Source organism: Chiloscyllium plagiosum, chromosome 4, assembly GCF_004010195.1.
Source record: "Chiloscyllium plagiosum isolate BGI_BamShark_2017 chromosome 4, ASM401019v2, whole genome shotgun sequence".
NCBI classification, from domain to species: domain Eukaryota; kingdom Metazoa; phylum Chordata; class Chondrichthyes; order Orectolobiformes; family Hemiscylliidae; genus Chiloscyllium; species Chiloscyllium plagiosum.
The window spans coordinates 127,882,421-127,908,735 of NC_057713.1; the positions used below are offsets into that span (position 1 = coordinate 127,882,421).

Consider the following 26,315-nt stretch of genomic DNA (forward strand, 5'->3'; position numbering starts at 1 on the left):
GAATGAGAGTGTCGGTGGAAGGGTACTGTTGGGGACGTTGGGAGAGGAAGAAACTGAGGGCTTGGAGGCCCTGGTCATGGTGGATGTGGTGTAGAGGGACTGGATATCCATGGTGAAGATGAGGCATTGGGGGCTGGGGAAACGGAAGTCTTGGAGGAGGTGGAGGGCGTGGGTGGTGTCTCAAACGTATGTGGGGAGTTCCTGGACTCGGGGAGATAGGACAGTGTCAAGGTGGGTAGAAATGAGTTCAGTGGGGCAGGAGAAGGCTGAGGCAATGGGTCGGCCAGGGTGGCCAGGCTTGTGGATCTTGGGAAGGAGGTAGAGCCGGGTGCGGGGTTCCCGGACTATGAGGTTGGAAACTGTGGGTGGGAGATCTCCTGAGGTGATGAGTTTCTGTATGATCTGGATAGTAGTAACAGGATAGGTCAGAGTCAGCATGGATTTATGAAGGGGAAATCATGCTTGACTAATCTTCTTGAATTTTTTGAGGATGTAACTCTGAAGATGGACGAGGGAGATCCAGTGGATGTAGTGTACCTGGACTTTCAGAAAGCTTTTGATAAAGTCCCACACAGGAGGTTAGTGAGTAAAATTAGGGTGCATGGTATTGGGTCAAAGTACTAGATTGGATTGAAAATTGGTTGGCTGATAGGAAACAAAGGGTAGTGATAAACGGCTCCATTTTGGAATGGCAGGCAGTGACCAGTGGGGTACCGCAGGGATCAGTGCTGTGACTGCAGCTTTTTACAATATATGTTAATGATATAGAAGATGGTATTAGTAATAACATTAGCAAATTTGCTGATGATACTAAGCTGGGTGGCAGGGTGAAATGTGATGAGGATGTTAGGAGATTACAGGGTGACCTGGAAGATTAGGTGCATGGCAGATGCAGTTTCATGTGGATAAATGTATGGTTATCCACTTTGGTAGCAAGAACAGGAAGGCAGATTACTACCTAAATGGAATCAATTTAGGTAAAGGGGCAGTACAAAGAGATCTGGGTGTTCTTGTACACCAGTCAATGAAGGCAAGCATGCAGGTACAGCAGGTAGTGAAACAGGCTAATAGCATGCTGGCCTTCATAACAAGAGGGATTGAGTACAGAAGCAAAGAGGTTCTTCTGCAGCTGTACAGGGCCCTGGTGAGACCACACCTCGAGTATTGTGTGCGGTTCTGGTCTCCAAATTTGAGGAAAGACATTCTGGCTATTGAGGGAGGGGAGCATAGATTCACGAGGTCAATTCCTGGAATGGCGGGACTATCTTACGCTGAAAGACTGGAGCGATTGGGCTTGTATACCCTTGCGTTTAGAAGACGGAGAGGAGATCTGATTGAGACATAAGATTATGAAAGGATTGGACACTCTGGCAGCAGGAAACATGTTTCCGCTGATGGGTGAGTGCCGAACCAGAGGCCACAGCTTAAAAATACGGGGTAGACCATTTAGGACAGAGATGAGGAGACATTTCTTCACCCAGAGAGTGGTGGCTGTGTGGAATGCTCTGCCCCAGAGGGCAGTGGAGGCCTAGTCTCTGGATTCATTTAAGAAAGAGTTGGATAGAGCTCTCAAGGATTGTGGAATCAAGGGTTATGGAGATAAGGCAGGAACAGGATACTGATTAAGGATGATCAGCCATGATCATATTGAATGGTGGTGCAGGCTCGAAGGGCAGAATGGCCTACTCCTGCACCTATTGTCTATTGTCCATTCACCTTACACTGATAAAAAAGAAACAATGATAAAGTAGCTTTGACTGATGGCCACCAAATACAGCATCTCTTTACAATGTTTAAATCAAAGCTCATCATAATATGACCTGCTTAATCTTCTGTGCCAATATCTTAAAAGCTTTAACACCTCACCAACCCCACATATTTTCTCCTTCTGCAATGCACAAGACTTTTTTTTTAAAAAGAAAACTTGGTACTACCTGCCTAAATACTGCTCATTTTCCTGGTCTTCTCTTTCACTTATTTTAGTCTTGGAATCTGCATTCTGGACCTTGGCCTTGATTTCCCAGTCATAAAAATATAAATACAGACGGCTAATTTTGATAAGAGGCAATTAAAATTTCTGCAGTGTAGAGTAACCACAGTTCTTACTATGAAAATTAATTTAAAACAAGCCAAAACATAAGAATATTATGAAAAAACACAACTGGAATAAAAAGCATTAAATAAGTAAAATTAAGGTACATTATATGAATTGTGATTTGGAGATGCCGGTGTTGGACTGGGGTGTACAAAGTTAAAAATCCCGCAACACCAGGTTATAGCCCAACAGGTTTAATTGAAGCACTAGCTTTCGGAGCGCTGCTCCTTCATCAAGTGGTTGTGGAGTAAACAATTGTAAGACACAGAATTTATAGCACAAGTTTACAGTGTGATGTAACTGAAATTATACTCTGAAAAATACCTTGATTGTTTGTTGAGTCTTTCGTCTATTAGAATGACCATGATAGTTTCACTTTTTTCATATGTAAATCACAAAATTTCTTTTTTCAAAGTTACATTCTCAGGTTAACTGTAACAATTGGTGTCAGCCAGGTAATATGTTGAAGGTGTTAGCCAGTGTTCCCTGTCTATGCCATAATGCTTAGACTGATTCCAATCTAAAAAGTGAGTTAACAGAGTCTTATATGAATTCATGCAGTTTTTGAGCAAAGTACAACGTAACTCTGCAAGTACAAATTCACCCCATAAACAAACGTATGTGTGTGTGTGCATGTGCATCTGTCTGTCTGGGATGGGGGGTTGTGTGAGAGAGTGCGAGAGAGCATGAGAACTGGCTCCAACTGGGAAGACACTCACAGACCCTCACCCCAGGCACGTGCGCATACACACACGCCCCCACTCACATACACACAAATGCACTCTCTCACACTCACAACCCCCCATCTCAGAAACAGACAGATAGACACATATACATAAATATTATGTTTATGGGGTGAATTTGTACTTGCAGAGTTACATTGTACTTTGCTCAAAAACTGCATGAATCCGTGTTAGACTCTGTTAACTCACTTTTTAGATTGGAATTAGTCTAAACATTATGGCACAGACAACAGCACACAGGGGGCTAACACCTTCAATGGGACTTCAATGTCGTGGCCATTTCAGAGACATGAATAGAGCAGGGACAGGAATGGTTGTTGCAGGTTCTAGGATTTAGATGTTTCAGTAAGAACAGAGAAGATGGTAAAAGAGGGGGAGGTGTGGCATTGTTGGTCAAGGACAGTATTACAGTTGCAGAAAGGATTTTTGGGGACTCGTCAACTGAGGTAGTATGGGCTGAGGTTAGAAACAGGAAAGGAGAGGTCACCCTGTTGGGAGTTTTCTATAGGCCACCGAATAGTTCCAGAGATGTACTGGAAAGGATAGCAAAGATGATTCTCAATAGGAGTGAGAGAGACAGGGTAGTTGTCATGGGGGACTTCAACTTTCCAAATATTGACTGGGAACACTATAGTACGAGTATAGATGGGTCAGCTTTTGTCCAGTGTGTGCAGGAGGGCTTCCTGACAGTATGTAGACAGGCCAACAAGGGGCGAAGCCACATTAGATTTGGTACTGGGTAATGAGCCCGGCAAGGTGTTAGACTTGGAAGTGGGTGAGCACTTTGGGGATAGCGATCACAATTCTGTTATGTTTACTTTAGTGATAGAAAGGCCGTGGTTTACGAAGGAAGTGGAATCTCTGGTCAAGAGGAAGGCGGCGGCTTATGTTAGGATGTGATGTGAAGACTCAGGTAGGGTGCTTGAGGGTTACAAGGTAGCCAGGAAAGACCTAAAGAGAGCGCTCAGAAGAGCCAGGAGGAGACATGAGAAGTTGTTGGCAGATAGGGTCAGGGTAAACCCGAAGGCTTTCTATAGGTATTTAAGGAATAAAAGAATGACGAGAGCAAGATTAGGGCCAATCAAGGATAGTAATGGGAAGATGTGTGTGGAGTCAGAGGAGAGAGGGGAAGCACAAAATGAATATTTTTCAACAGTATTCACTCTAGAAAACGACAATGATGCCAAGGAGAATACTGAGATACAGGCTACTAGACTAGGTGGGGTTGAGATTCACATGGAAGAGGTATTAAAAATCCTGCAGAGAGTGTGAAAATAGATAAGTCCCCTGGCCAGATGGGATTTATCCTAGGATCCTCTGGGAAGCCAGGGAGGAGTTTTCCGAGCCTTTGGCATTGATCTTTAAATCGTCATTGTCTGCAGGAATAGTGCAAGACTGGAGGATAGCAAATGTGGTTCCCCTGTTCAAGAAGGGGAGTAGAGACAACCCTGGTAATTATAGGCCTGCGAGCCTTACTTCAGTTGTTGGTAAAGTGTTGGAAAAGGTTATAAGAGATAGGGTTTATAATTATCTAGAAAAGAATAATTTGGTTAGGGATAGTCAGCATGGTTTTGTGAAGGGTAGGTCGTGCTTCACAAACCTTATTGAGTTCTTTGAGAAGGTGACCAAACAGGTAGATGAGAGTAAACCGGTTGATATGGTGTATATGGATTTCAGCAAGGCATTCGATAAGGTTCCCCACAGTAGGCTATTGTACGAAATGCGGAGGAATGGGATCATGGGAGATAAAGCAATTTGGATCAGTGATTGGCTTGGTGAAAGAAGACAGAGGGTGGTGGTTGTTGGGAAATGTTCATCCTGGAGTCCATTTACTAGTGGTGTACCGCAACGGTTGGTGTTGGGTCCACTGCTGTACGCCATTTTTATAAATGACCAGGATGATGGCGTAGAAGGTTGGGTTAGTAAATTTGCAGACAACTCAGGTCAGTGGAGTTATGGATAGTGACGAAGGATGTTGTAGGTTAAAGAGAAACATAGATAAGCTGCAGATCTGGGCTGAGAGGTGGCAAATGAGTTTAATGCGGATAAACGTGAGGTGATTCACTTTGGTTGCAATAACCAGAATGCAAAGAACTGGGCTAATGGTAAGATTCTTGGTAGTGCAGATGAGCAGAGAGATCTGTGTCCACGTACACAGATCTTTGAAAGTTGCCACCCAGGTTGACAGGATTGTTAAGAAGGCATACAGTGTTTTAGCTTTTATTAATAGAGGGATCGAGTTCTGGAACCATGAGGTTATGCCTGCAGCTGTACAAAACTCTGGTGCGGCCGCACTGGGGAGTATTGTGTACAGTTCTGGTCACCACATTATAAGAAGGATGTGGAAGCTTTGGAAAGGGTGCAGAGGAGATTTACTAGGATGCTGCCTGGTATGGAGGGAAGGTCTTATGAGGAAAGGCTGAGGGACTTGAGGCTGTTTTCGTTAGAGAGAAGAAGGTTGAGAGGTGACTTAATAGTGACATAAAAGATAATCAGAGGGTTAGATAGGGTGGACAGGGAGAGCCTTTTTCCAAGTATGGTGACGGCGAGCACGAGGGGCGATAGATATAGGACAGAGGTCAGAGGTAGTTTCTTTACTCAAAGAGTAGCAAGGGTATGGAATGCTTTGCCTGCAACGGTAGTAGATTCGCCAACTTTAAGTACATTTAAGTCGTCACTGGACAAGCATATGGACATACATGGAATAGTGTAGGTTAGATGGGCTTCAGATTGGTAAGACAGGTCGGCACAACATCGAGGGCCAAAGGACCTGTATGCGCTGTAATGTTCTATATTATCTGGCTGCCACCAGTTGTTACAAGTTAACCTGAGAATGTATCTTTTAAAAAAACGTTTTGTGATTTACACATGAAAGAAGTGAAACTATCATAACACGATGGGGGGAATGCTGACTTTCACTGCTGCTATAGTTCGATTAGGTCACAATTGAAGTTATTGCATTTAAGCAGCCTCCAGTATGTGATGCCTTGCATCTTCACTGAAATATAATGACTTATAGGACTTACACTCATGAGATTAATCAACCTAACTGTATCCACATTTTCTCCTCAAATATTGATACTTATGATGACATCCCAAGCTATTGTTGAAGTTACCAAGTCCATATGCTCCCAGGCAGATTAGTCAGGATATATGACAAAGTAACAGGCCCAACTTTTCAATGCCACGGTTTCTGCTCCATTCAACCATTCTCTCCTCTTTTCTTGTCAAAAATCAACCGAAACTATGCTTTCCATTCTCCCACAAAAGCTAGTCTATTTTTCCCTATCAATACCATTTGCTTCAATCACCTTCACTGTTTCTGATCAATAATGGAACAAACCAATTGGGAAGAAGATAGAAAAAGCTGATGACAAAAGAAACGACTAGATGGCAAGGTAGAGAGGAGAAATGTCAGTCGACCCCCAGGCCAATACTACTTACTTGTGACAGCTGCAAAAGGGATAAGGTTAGAGCAGACAGAAGGGATACAACCTGCCAATTCCTTTCCTCACATGTAAACTCACACATTTCTGATATCATTGAAAATCTGCTCTGCACCCTCTCCACTGAACACTAGCTCAATAGATTTTTTTTATTATTTCTCAATTCATCTAAAATATTATTGCTTGGCTTGCCATTTGGCATTTTGTTTAAAAGAAAAAGGACTTGTTAAACTTCCTTATTCTTCATTACAAAATTTGCACTTCACTTGTTTCTATTGAGCTATATTTGCCAATTATTTTCTCATTCTGCTAGTTTAACGTCCTCTTCTAATTTGTTTCAGCCTTCCTCTGTATTGAATATCCCTCTCCCAATTTGGTGTCATCCACAAATTTAGAATTTGTATTTTTGGTTCCAAAAGCCAGGTAGTATACAAATGGTAAACAGTTGTCATCCCAGCATTGATCCTTGTGGAACACCACTTCCTACCTTCTAAACCTCTGAATGCCTACCCTTTATTCTTATTCTCAGCTTTGTCATGAAGCCAACTGAGCAATCGTTGCTGCCATTTCATTCTGCCCCAATTCAACTTTATTCAGGGCCACAATATCAAAGGTCTTCTTAAAATCCATGCAATTACATCTAAAAGTGCAGCCTTACGAAGATAAACTTCAAGGATTCGATCTATATTGCTGAGACTAAGTTGAACTTTCACTTAGTTCACTCTCGTCTGCATTCCTTTCGTCTTTAATGATCCTGAAGTCATAATAACAAGTCCCAGAAACGAAATACTAAGTCGACCAAGTTCAGCAGGAGTATATCTATTAAGATATTGGAACAGTAATCAATGCATGTTGGCCATTAGAATTTGATTAACTGAACACAACACATCATTTGTACTTTATGTTAATAATATTCAACTTGATAATTGTATGCATTAAGCAACTTACCCTGCTCTTTTATATGACGGATTCGTTTCACAGTTTCTTTTAAGATTGCACATTTGTCTGGTTTTACATTGAAGTTGTCAATATCATTAAAATTAGCAAATATCAGCTCAGCAAGTTCTTCGATATATTTATTCTCTTGCTCCCGATGACGTTTCTCAGTGCTGCGTTTAGGGCTGTTGAAACATAAAAGCATCAATACTAAGTGCTAGAAATGAAAAAGAAATTTTTGCTCTATTAGATGTAAGCAATTTAAATAGTGGTGTTATTGCAGTTCCATCAATACAAACAAGATTTCAAAGGGATAGCTACACATTCTCAGATTGCAAGAATGTTTTACCCAAAGTAATAAATAAAAATAAAATTAACATATACTGTTTTTCATCATCAATTGTATACGTTTCAGTGCAAAAGTAGTCATAAATTAATTTCCAATAATCTGAAGCACAAGCAAATCAATGACAAAGTTTAAAAAAAAGCTGAACGGTTTACATTTTTTTTGGTGGCCAAATTATTATGGAAGGTGTAGGCCAGAGACCCCCCTCAATCCGGTTCCACCATTCAACTTGGTCGGATATGTACCTCAATGCCATTACCTACCATTAATCCAACTCGATGCCCTTGCCGGGTAAGAAAATTTCAAATGGCTCAACATTTATCACTTTTCAGGGAAGAGATCACGTTTCACTGCCATCTGTGCAGAAAATGGCTACCTAATTTAATTCCTGAATTACCTAATGGCTAATGTTAAGACCGTGCCCTATTATTACAGATTTCCCCACCAGAGGAAGTAACTACCCTACTTATGTACATTGAATCATTTTAAACACTTTATAATCTTGAGGAAATGTAATCCAAGTTCACAGAACTGGCCCCTACAATTAAGCTTTTAGCATCATTACTATTTTGCTGAACCAAAACCACGCCATCCCCAGTGCCAACATATGTTTCCTGAAGCTCAGTGCAGAAAACTAACAATATCAGAGATGGAGTTGGACTATTGCTCTATACAAGCATAGCCACCTCATTTTTGTACTCCAACCCATTGAGAAAAGGCCAAAGGTTTGTCAGCTTTACTGATCATCTTTGACAGACTTGAAAAAAAGCCTTTGATAGACACGTCAAGTTTCATAAATGCGAGTTTATCCACTTTTGGTAGCAAATAAACAAGGCAGCAGATAATTAACTGAAGGTCTATAAAATGAGGGGGCAATGTGCAATGAGACATGGGTATCCTTGTACACCAGTCAGTGAAGTTAAGCATGCAGATACAGTAGGTGCTTAAAAAAAGACAAATGATATATTAGCCTTCAAAGCAAGACAGTTTTAAATTCAAACAGGGACAAGGATAACTTGCTGCAATTATACAAGACTTTGGTGAGGCCACAACTGGAATTTTGTGTGCAATTTGGATTTCCTTATCCGAGAAAGGATGTTCTTGCTATACAGGGATTGCAGCAAATGCTTACCAAATTGATCGCTGGGATGGCAGGATTGACATATGAGGAGAGGTTGAGGAGATTACATTCTCTGGAGTTCAGGAGGAGGCAGGATCTCATAGAAACCTATAAATTTCTAACAGGACTACTCAGGGTAGATGCTGGAAGAGTATTTCCAAATGGTGGAAAAGTCCAGAACTAGGGGTCACAGTCTAAGGATGAGGGAAACCATTTAAAACTTAGATGAGGAGAAATTCCTTCACCCAGAGAGGGCAAGCCTGTGGAATTCACCACTTCAGAAAGTAATTGAAGCCAAAACATTGTATGATTTTGAGGAAGAGTTTGATATAGTATTTAAGGCAAAGGGGAATCAAAAGATATGTTGGGGGAAAGCGAGAACAGGCTATTGAGTTAGATGATCAGCCATGATCAGAATTAAAGATAAAATAGACTTGAAGGGTCAAACAGTCTACCCCTGCTTCTGTTTCTATGTTTCTATCAGAAATGTATGTCTCGCAGCATTCAACTTATTGCACTCCTCCACAATTGCTAATCATTATTCAAAATATTTCATTTTGTCTTTCTTAAATGAAAAGTGTATTACCATAAGACCATGAGATATCGGAGCAGAATTAGGCCATTTGGACCATCGCGTCTGCTCCACCATTCGATCATTACCGATACATTTCTCAACCCTGTTCTCCTGCCTCTTCCCCACATCCCCGATCCCCTTACTAATCAGGAACTTTCTAGCTCTGTCCTAAATACACTCAATGAACTGGTGACCACAGCCCTATGCGGCAATGAATACCACAGATTCACCATCATCTACATGAAGAAATTCCTCCACATCTGAGGCTATGCCCTCAGGTCCTAATAATGGAAAAATCATCTTGTCCATTCTGCCCAGGCTTTTCTTAATACCCAGGGCTATCTTATTAAGCAGCCTGCTGTGCAGCACACTATCAAAGGCCTTCTGGAAATCCAAACAGATCATGTCCACTGCCTCTCCTTTATCTAATTTGTCGGTCACTCCCTCAAAGAATTCAAGCAGACATTGACCAAACCTTGTTGACTCAGTCCTATTTTACTATGCACTCCTAAGTACCCTGCAATGTCATCCTTAATAATGGACTCTAAAATCTTATCAAGGACTGAGGTCAAGCTAACTGGCCTGTAATTTCCTGTCTTCTGCTTCCCTCTCTTCTTAACCATTAGCCCTTTTCCAATTCTCTAGAATCCTCCCTATTTAGAGTGATTCCTGAAAATTCAACACCATTGCCTCAATAATTTCCTCAGCCATCTCCCTTACAATTCTGGGGTGTAGTCTATCTGGTCCAGGTGATTTATCCACCTTCACATCTTTCAGTTTCCCAGCAATCTCTCCTTAGTGATGGCCACTACATTCACCTCTGTCCCCTGAATGTCTTTAAAGTTCTGGTATGTACTGGTGCCTTCCACCACAAAGACTGATGCAAAGGATCTATTCAGTACCTCCACCATTTCTCTGCTCCCTGTTACTATTTCTCCAGACTCATTTTCTAGTGGGCCAATGCCACTCTTGCTTCTCTCTTACCTTTTATATATTTTTAAAAAACTCTTGCAATCTCCTCATATCACTAGCCATCTCACCCCCTTAAATGTTTTTTTTTTAAGTTGTCCTCTGGTTTTTAAAGGCTTCCTAATCCTCTGGTTTCCCATTGATCTTCATCTCTCAGTATGGTTTTTCTTGTGTCTTTACGCTGTCCCAGACTTTCCTAGTCAACCATGGTTGCCTTATCCCCCCTTCAATATGCTTCTTCTTCCTTCCTTGGGATAATTTTCTGCTGTGCCTCCTTGAATTTGACCCAGAAACTCCTGCCATTACTGCACCACTGCCTTCCCTGCTAGACTCCACTTACAATCAACTCAGGCCAGCTCCTCTCTCATGTCTTTGTAGTTACCTTTACTCAGTTGTAATACCATTAATTATGATGCCAGCCTCTCCTCCTCAAATTGTAGGGAAAATTCTATCATAAGACGGTCACTGCCCGCTAAGGGTTTCTTCACCTTAAATTCCCCAATCAAGTCTACCTCATTAATTATTACTTTGTCTCCTTCTGTTCAACCAAATACACATGAGTTTTCATTTTTGCTAATAATCTCTTCAGCAAAATCTAATCAAGTACCTTCCAGACACTAATTGTTATATATTGAGGAGAAAACTCATTGATGGGATTGAAGATTGATACAAACAGAAACAAAAAAAATAGGATGACAAGACCATTCGGGCCTTCAAGCCTGCACTGCCATCTTATATGATCACGGCTGATCATGCAAATTCAGTATCCTACTACCACTTCCTCTCCATATCTCGAACCCTTTAATTGCCCAGGGCCTGGTAATCTTCAGCCCAGAGTACTTCAAGCAGTCCCCCTAGAAATAGTGGATGCATTAGTGGTCACCTTTCAAGATTCTTCCGACTCTGGAACTGCTTCAACAGATTGGATAACACCAAATATAACCCTGCTATTTAAAAAAGGGAGGTAGAAAGAAAACAGGGAATTACAGATCAGTTAGTCTAGTGTCAGTGGTGGGGGGGGATGCTAGATTTTAAAGCAAAGCACTTAGAAAACAGTAGAACAGACCACATGGATTTATAAAAAGGAAATCATGTTTGACAAATCTACTGGATAATCTTTCAGAATGCACCTAGTAGAGTTAATCTGGGGGTGCCAGTAGACGTGGTTTACTTAGGATTTTCAGAAGGCTAAGGGATTCACCTGTAAAATTAAAGCAGTTGGGATTGGGGGTCATGATTTGAGACAAATATAAAATTGGTTAGCAGGCAGGAAACAAAGAAAGAACAAATTCAATACATGGAACACAGATAATCACAATACAGAGGAACCTCTATCCGGCATCTATTATCTGAATACTGGATTATCCGGCAAGATTGCACGGTCCAGATGCTTTGCTAAAGTATGTTAACCGGCATTCAATTACCTGGCATTCAATTAACCGAACAAAATACACCCCACCCTTGTCCTTCAGGTAATCGAGGTTCCTCTGTATAGGTTAATAATGTAGATGAGGGAACTAAATATACTCTTCCAAGATTAGCAGATGACAAAGCTGGGTGGAAAGGTAAGCTAGGAGGAGGATGCAGAAATGTTGCAATGTGATTTGGTAGGCTAACTGAGTGGTTAGACGCTTGATAGATGTGGAATGATGTGGATAAATGTGAGGCTATCCACTCTGATAGCAAGAATGGCAGAAAATTATTTGAATGGCTGTAAACTGAGAGTGGGAATGTTCAATGAGTGCTGGGTGCCCTCATTCACAAGTTACTGAAAGTAAATGCAAAAGGTGCATCAGGCAGTAAAGGCAGCAAAAGTTATGTTTGCCTTCATCGCAAGAGATCAAGAGGAACAAGGATGCCTTGCTGCAATTATACAGGGCATTAGTGAGGCCACATCTGCAATACTGTGTGCACTTTCAGTCTCCTTATCCAAGGAAGGATGTTCTTGCCATGAAGGGAGTTCAACAAAAGCTTTACCAAATTGATTCGTGGGATGACAAGACTGACGCATGAGGAGAGACTGAGTCAATTGCATTCATTGAAGTTTAGAAGAATGAGGGGCCAATTTCAAAAATCTATACAAGCCATTCTGCTATAACGCGCATTTTGTTAACGCAAATTTGCTGTAATGCAATTGACAAATTAAGGACACCGTTCTTAAAGCGCAAACTGTTAAGACACATGTTGGCTCTAATGCTAATACACCACCAACACTAAGTGCTGACCCTAAAGTGTGATTTTTCTATAATGTGGGGTTGCATAAAAATACAACCATCGCATTATAGAAGAACTACCTGTAAAATTCTGACACGGTTAGATGGGTTCCCATTGGCAGGGGAGTCCAGAACCAGGGGTCATAGTTTTAAGGATAAGGAATAATCTATGAGGACTGAGATTAGGAAGGATTTCTTCACCCAAATAATGGTGAGGCTGTGGAATTCACTATCACACAAAATGGTTGAGGCCAAAACATTGTGTTTTCAAGAAGGAAGTAGATAAAACTCTTGTGGCTAAAGGTATACGGAAGGAGGGTGGGATTAGGATATTGTGCTCGATCAACTGTGATACATTTTGACTGGCAGAGCAGGCTCAAGGGGCTGAATGGCCTACTCCTCCTTCTATGCTTCTATGACTAAAATCCACAAGTCTGCTTCCCTTCTGTCTGGAGTCAGCATTATGTAATTTTGCTAAGGTTGATGTCCCCAAGCTCCTGTTGGCATCCAGTCACCCCCGTTCGTGTCTCGTCAATTCAAACATCGCCAGCTGTAGGTTTTGTTTACACACATCCCCCAATTAATCGCCACATCAATTAAACAACAATTCTGAAAAAGGGGTCACTGGACACGAAATATCTGCTTTGTTGCCATGGTGCTGCCACACCTGCTGACTTTCTCCAGCATTTTCAGTTTTAATTTCAGACTTCCACCATCCAACAGTATCTTGTTTTTATCATCCATTATAATCCCTTTTTGGAAATTTCCTGAAATTTTAAATGATCTTGCAGCTACAAAAGTGACCATTCAGCAGCTAAATTACATCCCTTACATTCCACTTGTAAGAAAGAGGAGAGTTTTTAAGAAATCTACAATACCTCCATGTCTGCATGAGTACGACAATGCGAGCAATATTGGTGGACATTCAGGTTTTAAATCTTCTTAGCAACTTCCGAAAAATTCAAATATATTAGTAAGATATAGGTTTACCCCTCGAAAATCCATGTCAACTCTTTTTGACCAGCTCGGAGTTGGTCAGAAGCTCAGTCACCAATAAAAGATTCCAATAACATACTCACAATTGATGTTTGGCAGTGTAACTAACAAATCAGCATTTTTCCAGCTCTGATCCTCTCTCCCTTTTTAAATAATTGAGGGCGTTTACAATTTTCCAAACTAAGGACACAATTCTTGACCCACAGGAGTTAAAAGTTAACAGAATTGAGACAGAACATTTGGTACAATATGTCCACATTCATACAGACATTTCATGGAATCTTAGCAATTCCTCCACTCTCTTTTTCTCTTATGTTCCCATTAAATGTATCTATCTCAATCGCTCCAAACAGTGGCAGATTCCATATTCTCATAATTCAAACTATAAAAAAGGTTGCCTTTATCGAATCATTAGCAATTATCTTCTATGGATGGACCTTGGTTTAAACCCGCCACACAGGTGAAAACACTCTCTATATCCACTCTAAGAGACCTCTAAAATAATGAAGATGTTCAGTCAGATCACCTGTCAAGTCTTTTTCTCAAGAGAAGAGCCCCAGACAATTCAGCTTTTCCAAACCCCCTCTGTTTAGGTACAATTTGTGTAAACCCTTTTGCATTTTATCCAGAATTTCTATTTTCACTGTAACACAATATAGCCAAAAGTTTAAGTTTTAGATATATTTAATGTAATTTGCCCACTTCTCATTCTAGAAAAGATGAGAAAATTATGGTAAATCCACCCCCAATTCCCTGCCCATTTCATTTGGTTAACTGAAGTGGTTACCCTGGTGGTAAAATGCCCCTGGGAGATATAGACAAAGTTTACAACAGGTTGTAGGTGTGTCTGTACACATGCTGCTGATATCAGCACATTCCTGCACATGGGAGAGTTAGCACATCTGCCCTCTCCAATTGCTGTCATACAGCCAGGGGTACCTGAATCCATCTTGGAATGGGGAGGTGGCACCCAGGACTCCTGCTGCATCTCCCTCTGACCCTCATAACACTGTCAATGTAGGATCAAAGCAATTCAGATCTCAGAGCCCCGTACTCCGCTATTCACACCTCCAGCAGTGCTACTTCCTTCCATCAATTCTGTGACATTGGGTCAGCACAGAGCTCACGCACATAGTTAGTCATTGTCACACTGACAGAAGTCAAAGTTTTTATTAATACCCAGGTTTAAAACAATCAGGTCCTAGAGATTTATTCATCTTAAAGCCTATTATTTTCTCAATTACCATCTTTAAACAATAAATCAATGAATTCTACCCTTTGACTCATTTATTTCTTGTATCAACTGTAGTCCTTTGCTTTACTGTAAAAAACTGATAGAAAAGTACTGTTCCTCATCCTTTTCCTCATTATCCATAGAGTCTAATTATCTTTAATGCATTCATATTCTCATTGACCAGTTTTTTCTTAATATGTTTAGAAGATGATTCTAACTTAGCTCTGTTCTTTTTAACCAAGTTTTTAAATATCTGTGTATACTTCATGCATTCCTTTGTTTTCAAAGATTATCCCAGTTTGAGACATTCCCACTTTCTCTCAGCCGTGCAAACTGTGTTGATACGTGCTATTTTAACCTCATTTTTTTTTTACAAAACCGCTATAGCTTTTTATTTTTTGATGTGCACGCTGGCTTTGTACAACACCAAACACTTCCTTGTACATTTCAATATTTAAATATTGTTCGTAGATTTACCAATTAGGTGCTTCATTCATTCAAACGTGGTCAATTTATTTCTCATCCCTTTTAAGTCAGTAAGTCTCAGTTTTGCCTTTGCAAAGCGAATATAAAATTAACAGTTGCATCATGGTCACTATTTACAGGGTGTATTTCATTTAGATTAATTAATTTTGGTTTATACCTCATCACTAAAATCTAGAATGGTCTTCCCCCTTGTTGGTTCTAAGACATTATTTCCAAGAGTGCGCTGAATAATTCCAGAAATAGGTTTTTCCTGCTTGAACTATTGTTTCTTCTAGTCTATCTGAAACTTAAAACGTATTACAACCTGTTATATGCTTTCTTGTTCTCTATATTTATAGATTTTCCGCTACACTGGTGGGGGAGGCCTAGTGGTACGAATCACTGGACTAGTAATTGCGAGACCCACACAAATGTTCTGTGGACCCAGATCCTGCCAATGGCAGATGGTGGAAAGCAAATTCAATTTTAAAGAATCTGGAATCAAGAGTCGATTATCAGGAAACAGCATCTAGTTTACTAACATCCTTTAGGGAAGGAAACTGCCATCCTTATCTGGTCTGGCCTCCACGTAATTCCAATACACAGCAATGTGATTGAATCTTAACTGCCCTCTGGGCTATTAGGGATAGGTAATAAATGCTGGTCCAGCCAGCAATGCCCTCATTCCATGAATGAATTTAAAAATTACTATTATCAGGAAACCGGTCGACAACTTGACTAGATTATCAAATCCTTTATCGTTTCATACATCGATTGATACTATTTGAACCGTACTACCCTTACTAAATGTTTTTGCTTTTTCTGCTGCGACTGTCTGATCAACATTGCTACTTGTTTTCTTTCTCCAATTTTCCTCTCCATTCCGAATAATCTACAGGCTGGAATATATAGCTCCTCACAAAGTCCAACTTGGAACAGAACTCTAATGGTTACTATATCATATCAGAGGAGCCGAATTTATGCTTTTAGCACCTTTTTCAAAATTTCTTTTGGTAATTACATTCATATACGCAACTCTCATCTAGATACCATCCTCACCCTGTCCACATACTTAATGGTGCATTTCTCACATATTTTCTATTATCACAGACTGATTACTTATGCTGGTCTGGATTTTATTGTGACAATGACAGCAGAACTGTCAGTGCTTTCCATAATTATTCCATTGAAACTGACAGAACTTTGGAAGCATAGAATAAGGAGATTCAGACTGTGCCATAATTGAGTCTATTTTCCTCAATAAAAGATTCCCACAATTCCAATCATGAGTCAACCCCACTAAGTTTCACTCTAAGCGCCCTGGGAAAAAAGGTTGCACCTTGTTAAGTTAGGTGCAACTGCTTTTGTTGCGTGATAACTTCGTATAACCGCTAAACCACTCACTGAACAGCTAACTGTACACTGATGGAATGCCAATTTTTCTATAATTAAAATATCCATATTTTAAAAACATGATTTCAAGTTTGTTCATAAAACAAAGAACTGCGGATGCTAGAAATCTGACAAAAATAACCCCAAATTTTAGGAGAAACTAAGCAGGTCTGGCAATGGGAAGAAAAGAGAGTTAACATTTTGGATCCAATGAATCTTCTTCCTTCCAATAGTCCACCTCTTGTCAGGTATTTATTCTTCCTTGACTTTCTGCTCTCCGGCGCTGAATGTTCTGCACTCAGCAAAAGTCTCAAGTTTTATCCATCTGCACACCCATCTCAACGAATTTCGGGCACAACATGACGATGAACTGTTCTTCTATCAACTATGCCTTCATATCCACTTCTTTCGCTTCACCCACCTTCAACACTATCTCCACCTCAACCTCTCCCTCTGACCTTCTACCCGCACTTTACCTGCTCATTGAGAACTGTTAACAGGACATTGGCTGCCATAATTTCTCTGCCCCCCCCCCCCCCCCCCCCCCTTACCAGTTTGAACCTATGTTCCTCTTAACTGACTGTACTCTGCGCTCTCAGATCTAACTCTGACACTGTAATCAAGCCTGACAACAATGGTCGCGCTGTCATCTGGTGGACTGACATCTACACCTCTGAGGCTGAGCGCCAGCTCTCTAATACCTCCTCCTATCTCTGTCTGGACTGTGGCACCAGATTTAAGTGGCCATTGTTAAAGAGGAAATTGCTCCCACAGATATTGCTACATTTTTTATTGATGGCTTTCTTCAAGGTCAGTGGTGACCTTGCTTCACCACTGGTGACAAAATCCAGACAACAGGTTAATCATCCAGTTTTATTCATGCAGCCACTTTACCAGATAGAGTACTGCCACCAGCAGGGTTTTAGGACTTACGAAAAGAAAATTCTAACATGCAACTCGTCAAGTAACTGCGCCAAACACAACTTGAAGATTTCAAGTGACTATTTGGCTTCGCTGTACCTGGACTTGAGAAGGGGCAGGTGTGAGAGAAAGGAAATAGAGCAAACATTGAACTGAGATATGTGCACCAGATTAGAATCCACTGGGTACTGCCAGAGAAATGTCCATGCAGACTTTGGTAGGGACAAAACTGAACTAAGGGTGTAAACATGTTAACAAGTAAACTGCAGTGCCATTGCACATCAAAAGATCCAGTTCTTGTCCTCAGATCAGGTCATATCCTTAGCCCACTTAGACCTATAGACTCTAAATATTGAAACAAGAATCCAGCAAAGTAAAACTACACGCTTATTATTATGTATAACAAATGCAATCTTAAAAAAGGAGTCATGAACTTCATTTCCGTATATGACATGCCCTTTAGGGAAAAAAAAACGACTATTGATCTTACCTTGGTCGTGGGTGGTCACATGGTGATTCCTTGCGTTTTCTCGAATCTATTCTCGCAGAGTCGGAGGAATTTTCACCCATTCCACTCATCTTGGGGACATGTAAGCAGCTAAAGTTGAGAGAGATGTCTCAATTAGCACTTTAAAAAGAACTCAACTTTTCTCAATTATAAATACCTGACGCCTTGTAGTTTTTTTGACTATCGGGCTTGGCAGTGTATTATTGCTCCTTGAGATGGTAACAGAGACAGAGACATTGTTAATGAAACACAAGATGCATGTCAATTATGTCAAAGGTTCCCTGGACTGGTTTAGCGAACGCAGGAAATTCAACAGGACCATACTCACTGCTGCTAGTCCATATTCACATACAATTTCAGTCATCACTCTGTGATCAGCTATATTCATATTGAATGGTGGATCAGACTCAAAAGGGCTGAACGGTCTACTCCTACTCTTTTCTTTAATAAGATGTTTCTCTATATCAAAGATGATCACATTTTCAACAGAGTTATTGATCCTTTTGGTCAATATTTAGGACTCAGTAACCAATTTATAACTAGCTGGGGATAAACTCGGTGCAAAGTTGCACTACCCTCTTTCCAGAGGACCAGCAAAAGACCGCAACACAATTCCATCCAGGTCAGTGCAGTATTCACAGACTGGATGAATGCCCAGCAATACAGAATGGAAGGAATGGGAAATAGGAAGGGAGAAGGAAAAAGTATAAAAATAGGGAGGTCCTGCTAAAACTGTACAAGGCACTCGTCAGACCACAGCTGGAATACCATCAATAATTTTGGGTTCCTTTAAGGAAAAGCATAATTGCAACAAAGGCAGTCCAGAGAAGGTTCACTTGGATAATCCCAGGTATGGAGCAACTTTCTTAGAAAGTGAGTAGGTTGGGACTGTACTAATTGTGGCGTTTAGAAGAATAAGGTACAATCTTATGAAACATATAAAGTTTATCAGAGGCTTGACAGAGTAGATGCATAGAGATCGTTTCCCCTTGTGGGAGAATCTAGGTCCAGCGAGTTTCTTTCCTTTGAGGGTAGAATTATTAATCATGGAGGGCTGATAAGGCTGGGTGATCAAGTTCATTCAAGGCTGAGGCAGACTGAATTTTAATCAGTCAGTCAGGGAATCAACGGTTATAGGGGAAAGGGCAGGAAAGTGGAGTTGATGGATATCAGATCAGCCATGAACTGAACAATGGAGCAGATCTGATGGACTGAATGGTCTACAGCTTTAAGCGTATCAATGACCTTCTGTACCCCAAAATGCTAAGTAGCAAAGTCTTGTATCTGCTACTATCCATTATCTCTCTACTACATTCATTTCTCACCCAAGGACCGATACTCAATCATTCTCAGTATTGCATGCAACATTTTCCCTCCCCACCTTCCATCCCAACCCCCTCCCCACATTCATATTAAGCAGAAATACCTTACAACACAGCAAACACTACAAAATACATGTTTGAAATAAATTGAATGTAATGAGATTAATGAGAATAGTGATTAATAAGAATAATGGAGAGAAATAAATTGTGACAGTAAAAGCAAATGATGACAATAGATGTAGGGAGTAGACAGCAGTGTGCATGTCAAGTTGATTACTCTCTCAGTTTTAATTCATGTCAATCATGTTGATGGATACAGCCTTCAGACAGCTTTGAGCAAACTTCAACAATAATAAAATGTTTCCAAATGCTTTGATTTCAACAAGTGACTGAGAAACATTAAATCTTATGAACATTTCCCAGAATGAAACTGTCATATGTTACAAAATTCCATTGTCATTCTGCTTTTTGCTACTTTTTTGATTTCTGGGTATTGTTCACATTAACAAGTACAGAAGCAGCAAGCAGGAAAGAATGTGTTGTATGAGCGAAAGTAATAACCAATGTTTTAATCCTGATAATGAAATTAGTGCCAACACAATCCATAAGGAAAATAGAAACTGCTCAAAATTAATCAACTTTAAGGTCCCTGTTTTTCATAAGAACCTTCTCAAGCAAGGTAGTGTGACTATCAATATAATTGATGACTTGAACTTCATTTGTCACATTGAGTACTAGTTCTACATACAGGTATTTTATGCCAATGTATGTCTATTATGGCCTTGTCCTTTGTATGTATATGCAACAAATATATAGCATTATGACAATGCTTTATATCAAATATTGCTTGGAGGACTTAACCTAGATTAATTGGCTCAGTTGTAAGAACAAACAGTTAAGAATAGGCTGCCAAGTCAGCCTCTTCCATTTCTGAAAACCCTCTGTATACCTTTAAAGTTAAAAATCACACAACATCAGGTTATAGTCCAACAGGTTTAATTGGAAGCACTAGTTTTCTGAGTGTTGCTCCTTCATCAGGTGAAGGAGCGGCACTCCAAAAGCGAGTGCTTCCAATTAAACCTGTTGGACTATAACCTGGTGTTGTGTGATTTTTAACTTTGTACACCCCAGTCCAATACCAGTATCTCCAAATCATGACTCTTTACACCTGTCCATATTAGTTCTTTCATCAAAGCGTGATTACAAGAACATAAACATTGTATTTCCAGAGGAAGATATGCTTGTAAGACTTCAGCTTCAACTGTGCATGACGAGTGACTTGACAACAAAACACATTGAAACATCAGAAATACAAACTCCAGAATATCTTGTGCTTTATCTTTTTGACTACAAAGATGACCCATTGGCTTTCTGAAAAATAAATGTTTTGGCCAATTTCTGCAGAGAAACTCTCTCTCTTTTCCTGAAGACAGACTGTACTACAATATGCCAGCATGTATGCGTTTGGGGTATTTAGCGGGATAAGTATTTATACTTCTACATGACTGCCTGTGCATGTTAATCAATAGAGATGTAATAATTAACTAAAGTTTTGGTTTCATCATAAACACATAATTGTGTTTATCAAGAAACCCAGTTTATAGATCTATTTATTTAAATCTTGATATTGGTGAGTTATTTAACCGGTCCTTGTGCTAACTGGAAAAAGTAATTTTAGCTTAAAACCCATAATGCAGTGGAAGTAGAGCATTTGTCTACTCTCAGTGCTAACAATCTGCACACTCACTAATATGTACAAGACCCTTTGCGTTGTGCCATGAAAAAATGAAATCATTTCATTTTTGTTTGCTCTACCAATACTTGAGGAATCAAATGCCTCAGATGTTTCCCTACTTTACAGCCTGATTGCTGGCAGAACCTTAGAAACTTGGTGCAAAAGGCATTTTTGTCATTTATCCAGTTTTGGTGTCCTTTTTCGCAATACTTTGATGCTCAAGTGGAGGAAATCACATAAATCCACACCATTGTCAGCTGATTCTGCGTTCTTGCTTTCTTTGAGGACTTCAGTTTCTCACGGAAGTCCAAGTACACTACATATACATTCTCTCAGCTGTTTAACTAATGTAGCAACACCAAGAATTTGGGCATTGGCTACTGGATACATGTGATAATGAGTGAGCTACAGAGAATTACATAAAAATGAGAGATCCCCACAATTGCAACTCCTCGGGCCAAGAGTCTTTAATGGTATTGTAGGAACATAAGTGCAGAAGCTAGGAACTGGGAGAAACTCTATCAGCTAGTTCAAAACGAGATTTAATGCCATTTTTGGTCGTGCAGATTACTTCTTGGACATCTCTGACTTAAAACAAATGTCCATGGTTTTGAAGTACCCACATTGGAAATGATGTAACAAGCAGGAAAAGATGAAAAACAAAAAGAATTAAATACATTGGGATTGATTCAAGAACATGAACCTCAGCCCAAATGGAAAGAAAACAAAGCAGGAAGGTAGAAATGAAGCATTCTAAATCCAGCCAAATCCTGAGACAACACAAGACAAGTTAGTGGACAAATCATGGACTAACATTTAACTTATTACAAACTGCTTTGATTCAGCTTTCTCCATAACCGCAGCAGCATGCTAAAAATAGAGATAGGTGGCTTAAAGACATGCAATCACATATCTGCTCAAAAGCAGCTACTCCACTGTACTGGCTTGCCTTTTAAAAGAAATCCTTTTGAAAATGAAGTAGCTGGGATAAAGAAGCTACATTAAATTTTAAAAAGGAACTTCTCCCACAGCAAAGTAAATAAAGATATTGATCAATACGTAGTATGCTAGCAGATCCCAGTAAAATGAAGTATCTTTGCCGTCTGTTGTCACCCATCAGGAGGGGACTCATGACACAAAAAATGGATTTAACTACATCCTAGGTTTGCACGGTGCATAAACAGAATTCCTAGAAGCAGCAACCATGTGTATTTTAACCTTGATTTTCACAGTTCCGCAAATTAATTCTCTGAACTTCCAACAATTCTGGAGGAGAACATGTACTCTATAAACCAGGGAAATTAACACGATCTTTATAGATTTCTTAGCATTGTGATTTTTGAAAATTCTGATACTGAACTAATGCAAAAGAAATGTAGAACCTTTACAGGAAATGAAGCAGATTCGCCTCTTAAAAACTGAAAGAGCTGCAGACGCTGTAAATCAAACAAAAACAGAAATTGCTGGAAAAGCTTAGCATGTCTGGCAGCATCTGTGATGAGAAATTAGGGTTAACATTTCAGGTCAAGTGACCTTTATTCAGAACATATTTTCCTCTCATTTCTCTCATCAATCCCAGGATCTCCTTCAAATAATTCATATCTCTCAGCTGGAAAAAGCAGTGCACACCAAGGATTTTTGAAAAAGTGGTGGTGAGCTGCCGCCTTGACCCGCTGCAATCCACCTGCTGTGGGTTGACCTTAGGGAGGAAATTCAAGAAGTTTGATTCAGCGACAGCAAAGGAACAGCAATATATTTCCAAGTCAGGATGGTGAGTGACTTGCAGGGGAACCTGCAGGTGGTGTTCCCATGTACCTGCTGCCCTTGCCCTTCTAGATGGAAATGTTTTGTGCCTTTGAAAAGGTGCTGTCTGAGGATCTTTGGTGAATTTCCTAAGAATGGTATGACTGTGGCTATGTTAAAGGAGGGCAACAAGACTTGATTGCAGTAACTACAGGACTGTCTCCCACTGTCTGTCACAGGGAAAGAAGGAATCTCCTCAATTTCTACCTCTCAGCGGCCAAAGTGCTCCAACTTTCTACAAGTGAACAAAACTGCAGCCTCCAAACTAAAGATTTCCTCTTGGAGCTGGAAATGTTGCTAAAATTATTCCACAAGCCATGATCGCCACATACTGTCAGAAAGATATGATGCTGCATTCTTATCACGCCCAAACATAATTTTTCAAACAGCAGTTTGACAGTATAGAGAATTAAAATTTTTAATTCCTGCAGCAACAAGTTTTTGCCTCCTGGACCTACAAGTAAAGAATGCAACCTTTGAGCAACGTGTAACTTTATTCAGGCGCCAATACAAATTATGAAGAGTCTCTCCAGAATGAAAAATTGAACACTTCTCTCAGGGAACATTTGGGTGAAGACATGTCAGATGAAATGGCAAGTGTACAGACTTCATTTGAAGCTCTGGCACTATGGGAATTTTCAACAGTTTCCTAACAAACTTGAGTTTTTTTTTAAATCGCTCTTAAGATATGGAGATTACCACCACAGGTAACATTGGTTGCCCATTCCTAATTCCTGGTGGTATGTGGCTCGTTGAAATACTGCAGTCCTTGATGCATAGAAATATCTACAAGGCTGTTAGGAAGGGAGTTCCAGGATTATGACCCAAGCCATCAAGGATTCTCTGTAGTTTCAAGGAAGAACCCCAATCTTGTTAGTAAGACCTAACTAACCAAGCAGGACTCTGACTCTACTAAACCTAGGGATGCAACCGATCTAACCTGTCCCCAAAACACATGGCTCTGAACGTGTACGTTACTGACAAACTCAACACCTGATTATTTGCTCGGTATCGTAGAGGAAAACACATTCTTCTTATGGACATATGTTTATTTTGTTGTATGGAGTTAGTTTTGGTCTCATGTCCTTTTGTCCTGTAGCAATCATACAAAATTTGGCATGGAGAATTTAATGCTGTGTGCCCACTCACCGTAACCTTGGATTGAGCAAGTGCCTAAGGGTATCAGCAGAAACAGGAAAAAGATTTCATTAATTTGTATCAGTTACAGTCTTAGTTGGGTTTGGGCCTCCCAACGTATTTTGTTTGGGAAATAATGCCTGATGCATTGGGAAACTCAGAAGAATCCAAGTTATTTTGAGATAACCTTGAAAAATGCTCCATGCCAAATGTTGGTATTTTGGGAGGCTTCTTCAAGAATACTGTGTGTCCTGTTCTGGTGTCCAGATAGAAGAACAACATTACTAAACTGCATAGGGTTCAGAAAAGACTTATCAGTATGCTGCCAGGTACAGAAGACAAATTAAAAAGAAAGGTTGGATAGTCTGGGGCTTTTTCACTGGAGCATTGAGACACTATTTTATAGAAGTTTATAAAATAATGAGGGTAGGGATAGTGTTAGTGTGTTAGTTGTCTTTTCCCTCGGATGGGGGATTTCAAGACTGGGGGGCATATTTTTAAGGCGAGAGGTGAGTAATTTAAAAAAGACATAAGGTGTAAATCATTTTACACAGAGGGTGGCTCGCACGTGGAATGAACCTGCTGAGGTGGTGTTGAATGTGGGCATAGTTACAACACTTAAGACATTTGGATAAGTACATGAATAGGAAAGGTTTGGAGGGATAAGGGCCAGGAGCAGACAGGCGAGACTAATTTAGTTTGGGATTATGTTCAGCATGGACTGGTTGGACCGAAGAGTCTCACAGCACGGAGACAGACCCTGTAATTCTCAAAATAGCCAGATAACTGGCATGAACAATTGACAGAAAGTGTGCTGCATTTGCACAATGCATTAATATATTGCCAAATGCAGAGTATACAATATAAGACCCTAACACATTGGACCAAAAATTAAGACTATTCAGCCCATCGAGTCTGCTCTGCTACTCAATCATAGCTGATAAGTTTCTCAACCCCACCCTCCTGCTTTCTCCGTAACCCTTGACCGCCTTGACAATCAAGAACCTATCTATCTCAGTCTTAAATAGAGGAGCGACCTGGCCTTCACAGCCTTTTGTGGCAGTGAATTCCACACATTCACCACCCTCTCGCTGAATAAATTTTTTCCTGATCTCTGTTCTGAAAGGTCTCCCTTTAGTCTAAGGCTGTGGCCTCGGGTCCTAGTCTCTCCTACCAATGCAGAATATCTTCCTAACATCCACTCTGTCCAGGCCATTCAGTATTCTGCAAGTTTCAATTAGATCCCTCCATATCCTTCTAAACACCAGGTATAGACCCAGAGTCCTCAAATGTTCCTCATATGTTAAGCTGTTCACTCCCGGAACCATTTTCACGTTCTAGGGCGAGTACATCCTTCCTGAGATATTGGGCTCAAAATTGCACACAATAAATATGTATCCAGTGGGCAATTTACTCAGAGGAGCCACACATTGATGAACAGTGGGACATATGCTGAAACAATACTGGTATTTTACCGCAAACTTAATATTTTGTTGACGCAACTCCAAACAAAATTAAACCTCAATTTATGTTTTACTCATTGATGATTTCTTTAAATTCTGTTTCTCAAACTTTGATAGCTCAGGTTTTCTATAACTCTTCCCAAAACGACCCTAGTTTGACAAGTAAAACCGAAAGAACTGTAGATGCTGTAAATCAGAAACAAAAACAGAAGTTGCTGGAAAAGCTCTGCAGGACTGGCAGCATGAAGCGAAATCACAGTTAACACTTCAGGTTCAGTTCTGAGGAAGGGTCACCAGAGCTCAAACATTAACTCTGATTTCTCTTCAAACATGCTGTCAGGCTTGCTCAGTTTTTCCAGCAATTTGTTTTTATTTCTAATTTGACAAGCATCTCCCTGCAAATTCTTAGAACATTGCTATATTGAAGAAGTGAAATCACCTCATTTTAAAGTGCATTGGGATGTCCATTTTCATGAAATGCATTGTAATAAACAAGTCTCTTACTTCTTTAAGATTGAGTATATTGGAACCTCCCCAGTTCCAGAATACTGCATACTGGTGGGAAACAACATTTGCCTGACATGTTTTGAATAGCATTCTCCTCAACCTGCTTTACTTTCAGATTCTTGGGATGATCACTATACTGGTTGGTCACACATTTCTATCTCCTCCTGTCAGTCTCAGATTCTTCTTCCAATGGTGCTGTGCTCAAGTCTTGCAGCATTGCATCTTTTCACGTGGTCTTAAAACTGCCTCTTCACCTTCTTCCATGCAGTCCCATCTCTCATCACTTGTCTCACCACACTTCCTCTCGAACAGATGACAATGCCAGTTCAATCTCAGCTACACTCAATATTCACCGACACTCCCCTCAACACACACAGACAGAGTGCTGGT

At 40.3% G+C, this 26,315-nt stretch overlaps 2 protein-coding genes across 9 annotated transcripts in view; both read right to left on the minus strand.

Moving 5' to 3' along the window:
* kcnb2b (potassium voltage-gated channel subfamily B member 2b) overlaps nt 1-26,315 on the minus strand; it is an 891,048-nt gene that overhangs the window by 135,346 nt on the left and 729,387 nt on the right. The gene's annotated exons all lie outside the window — the stretch shown is intronic.
* The window catches only part of ncoa2 (nuclear receptor coactivator 2), a 304,099-nt gene that overhangs the window by 108,743 nt on the left and 169,041 nt on the right, over nt 1-26,315 (minus strand). For all 8 annotated transcript variants that reach the window (XM_043689194.1, XM_043689197.1, XM_043689193.1 and 5 more), the window contains exons 3-4: nt 17,941-18,048; nt 7,233-7,405 (exon numbers count right to left, since the gene is read on the minus strand). In XM_043689194.1, coding sequence (XP_043545129.1) covers nt 7,233-7,405; nt 17,941-18,029 — 262 coding nt within the window. In that variant the 5' untranslated portion in view covers nt 18,030-18,048. The remainder of the gene's footprint in view (nt 1-7,232; nt 7,406-17,940; nt 18,049-26,315) is intronic.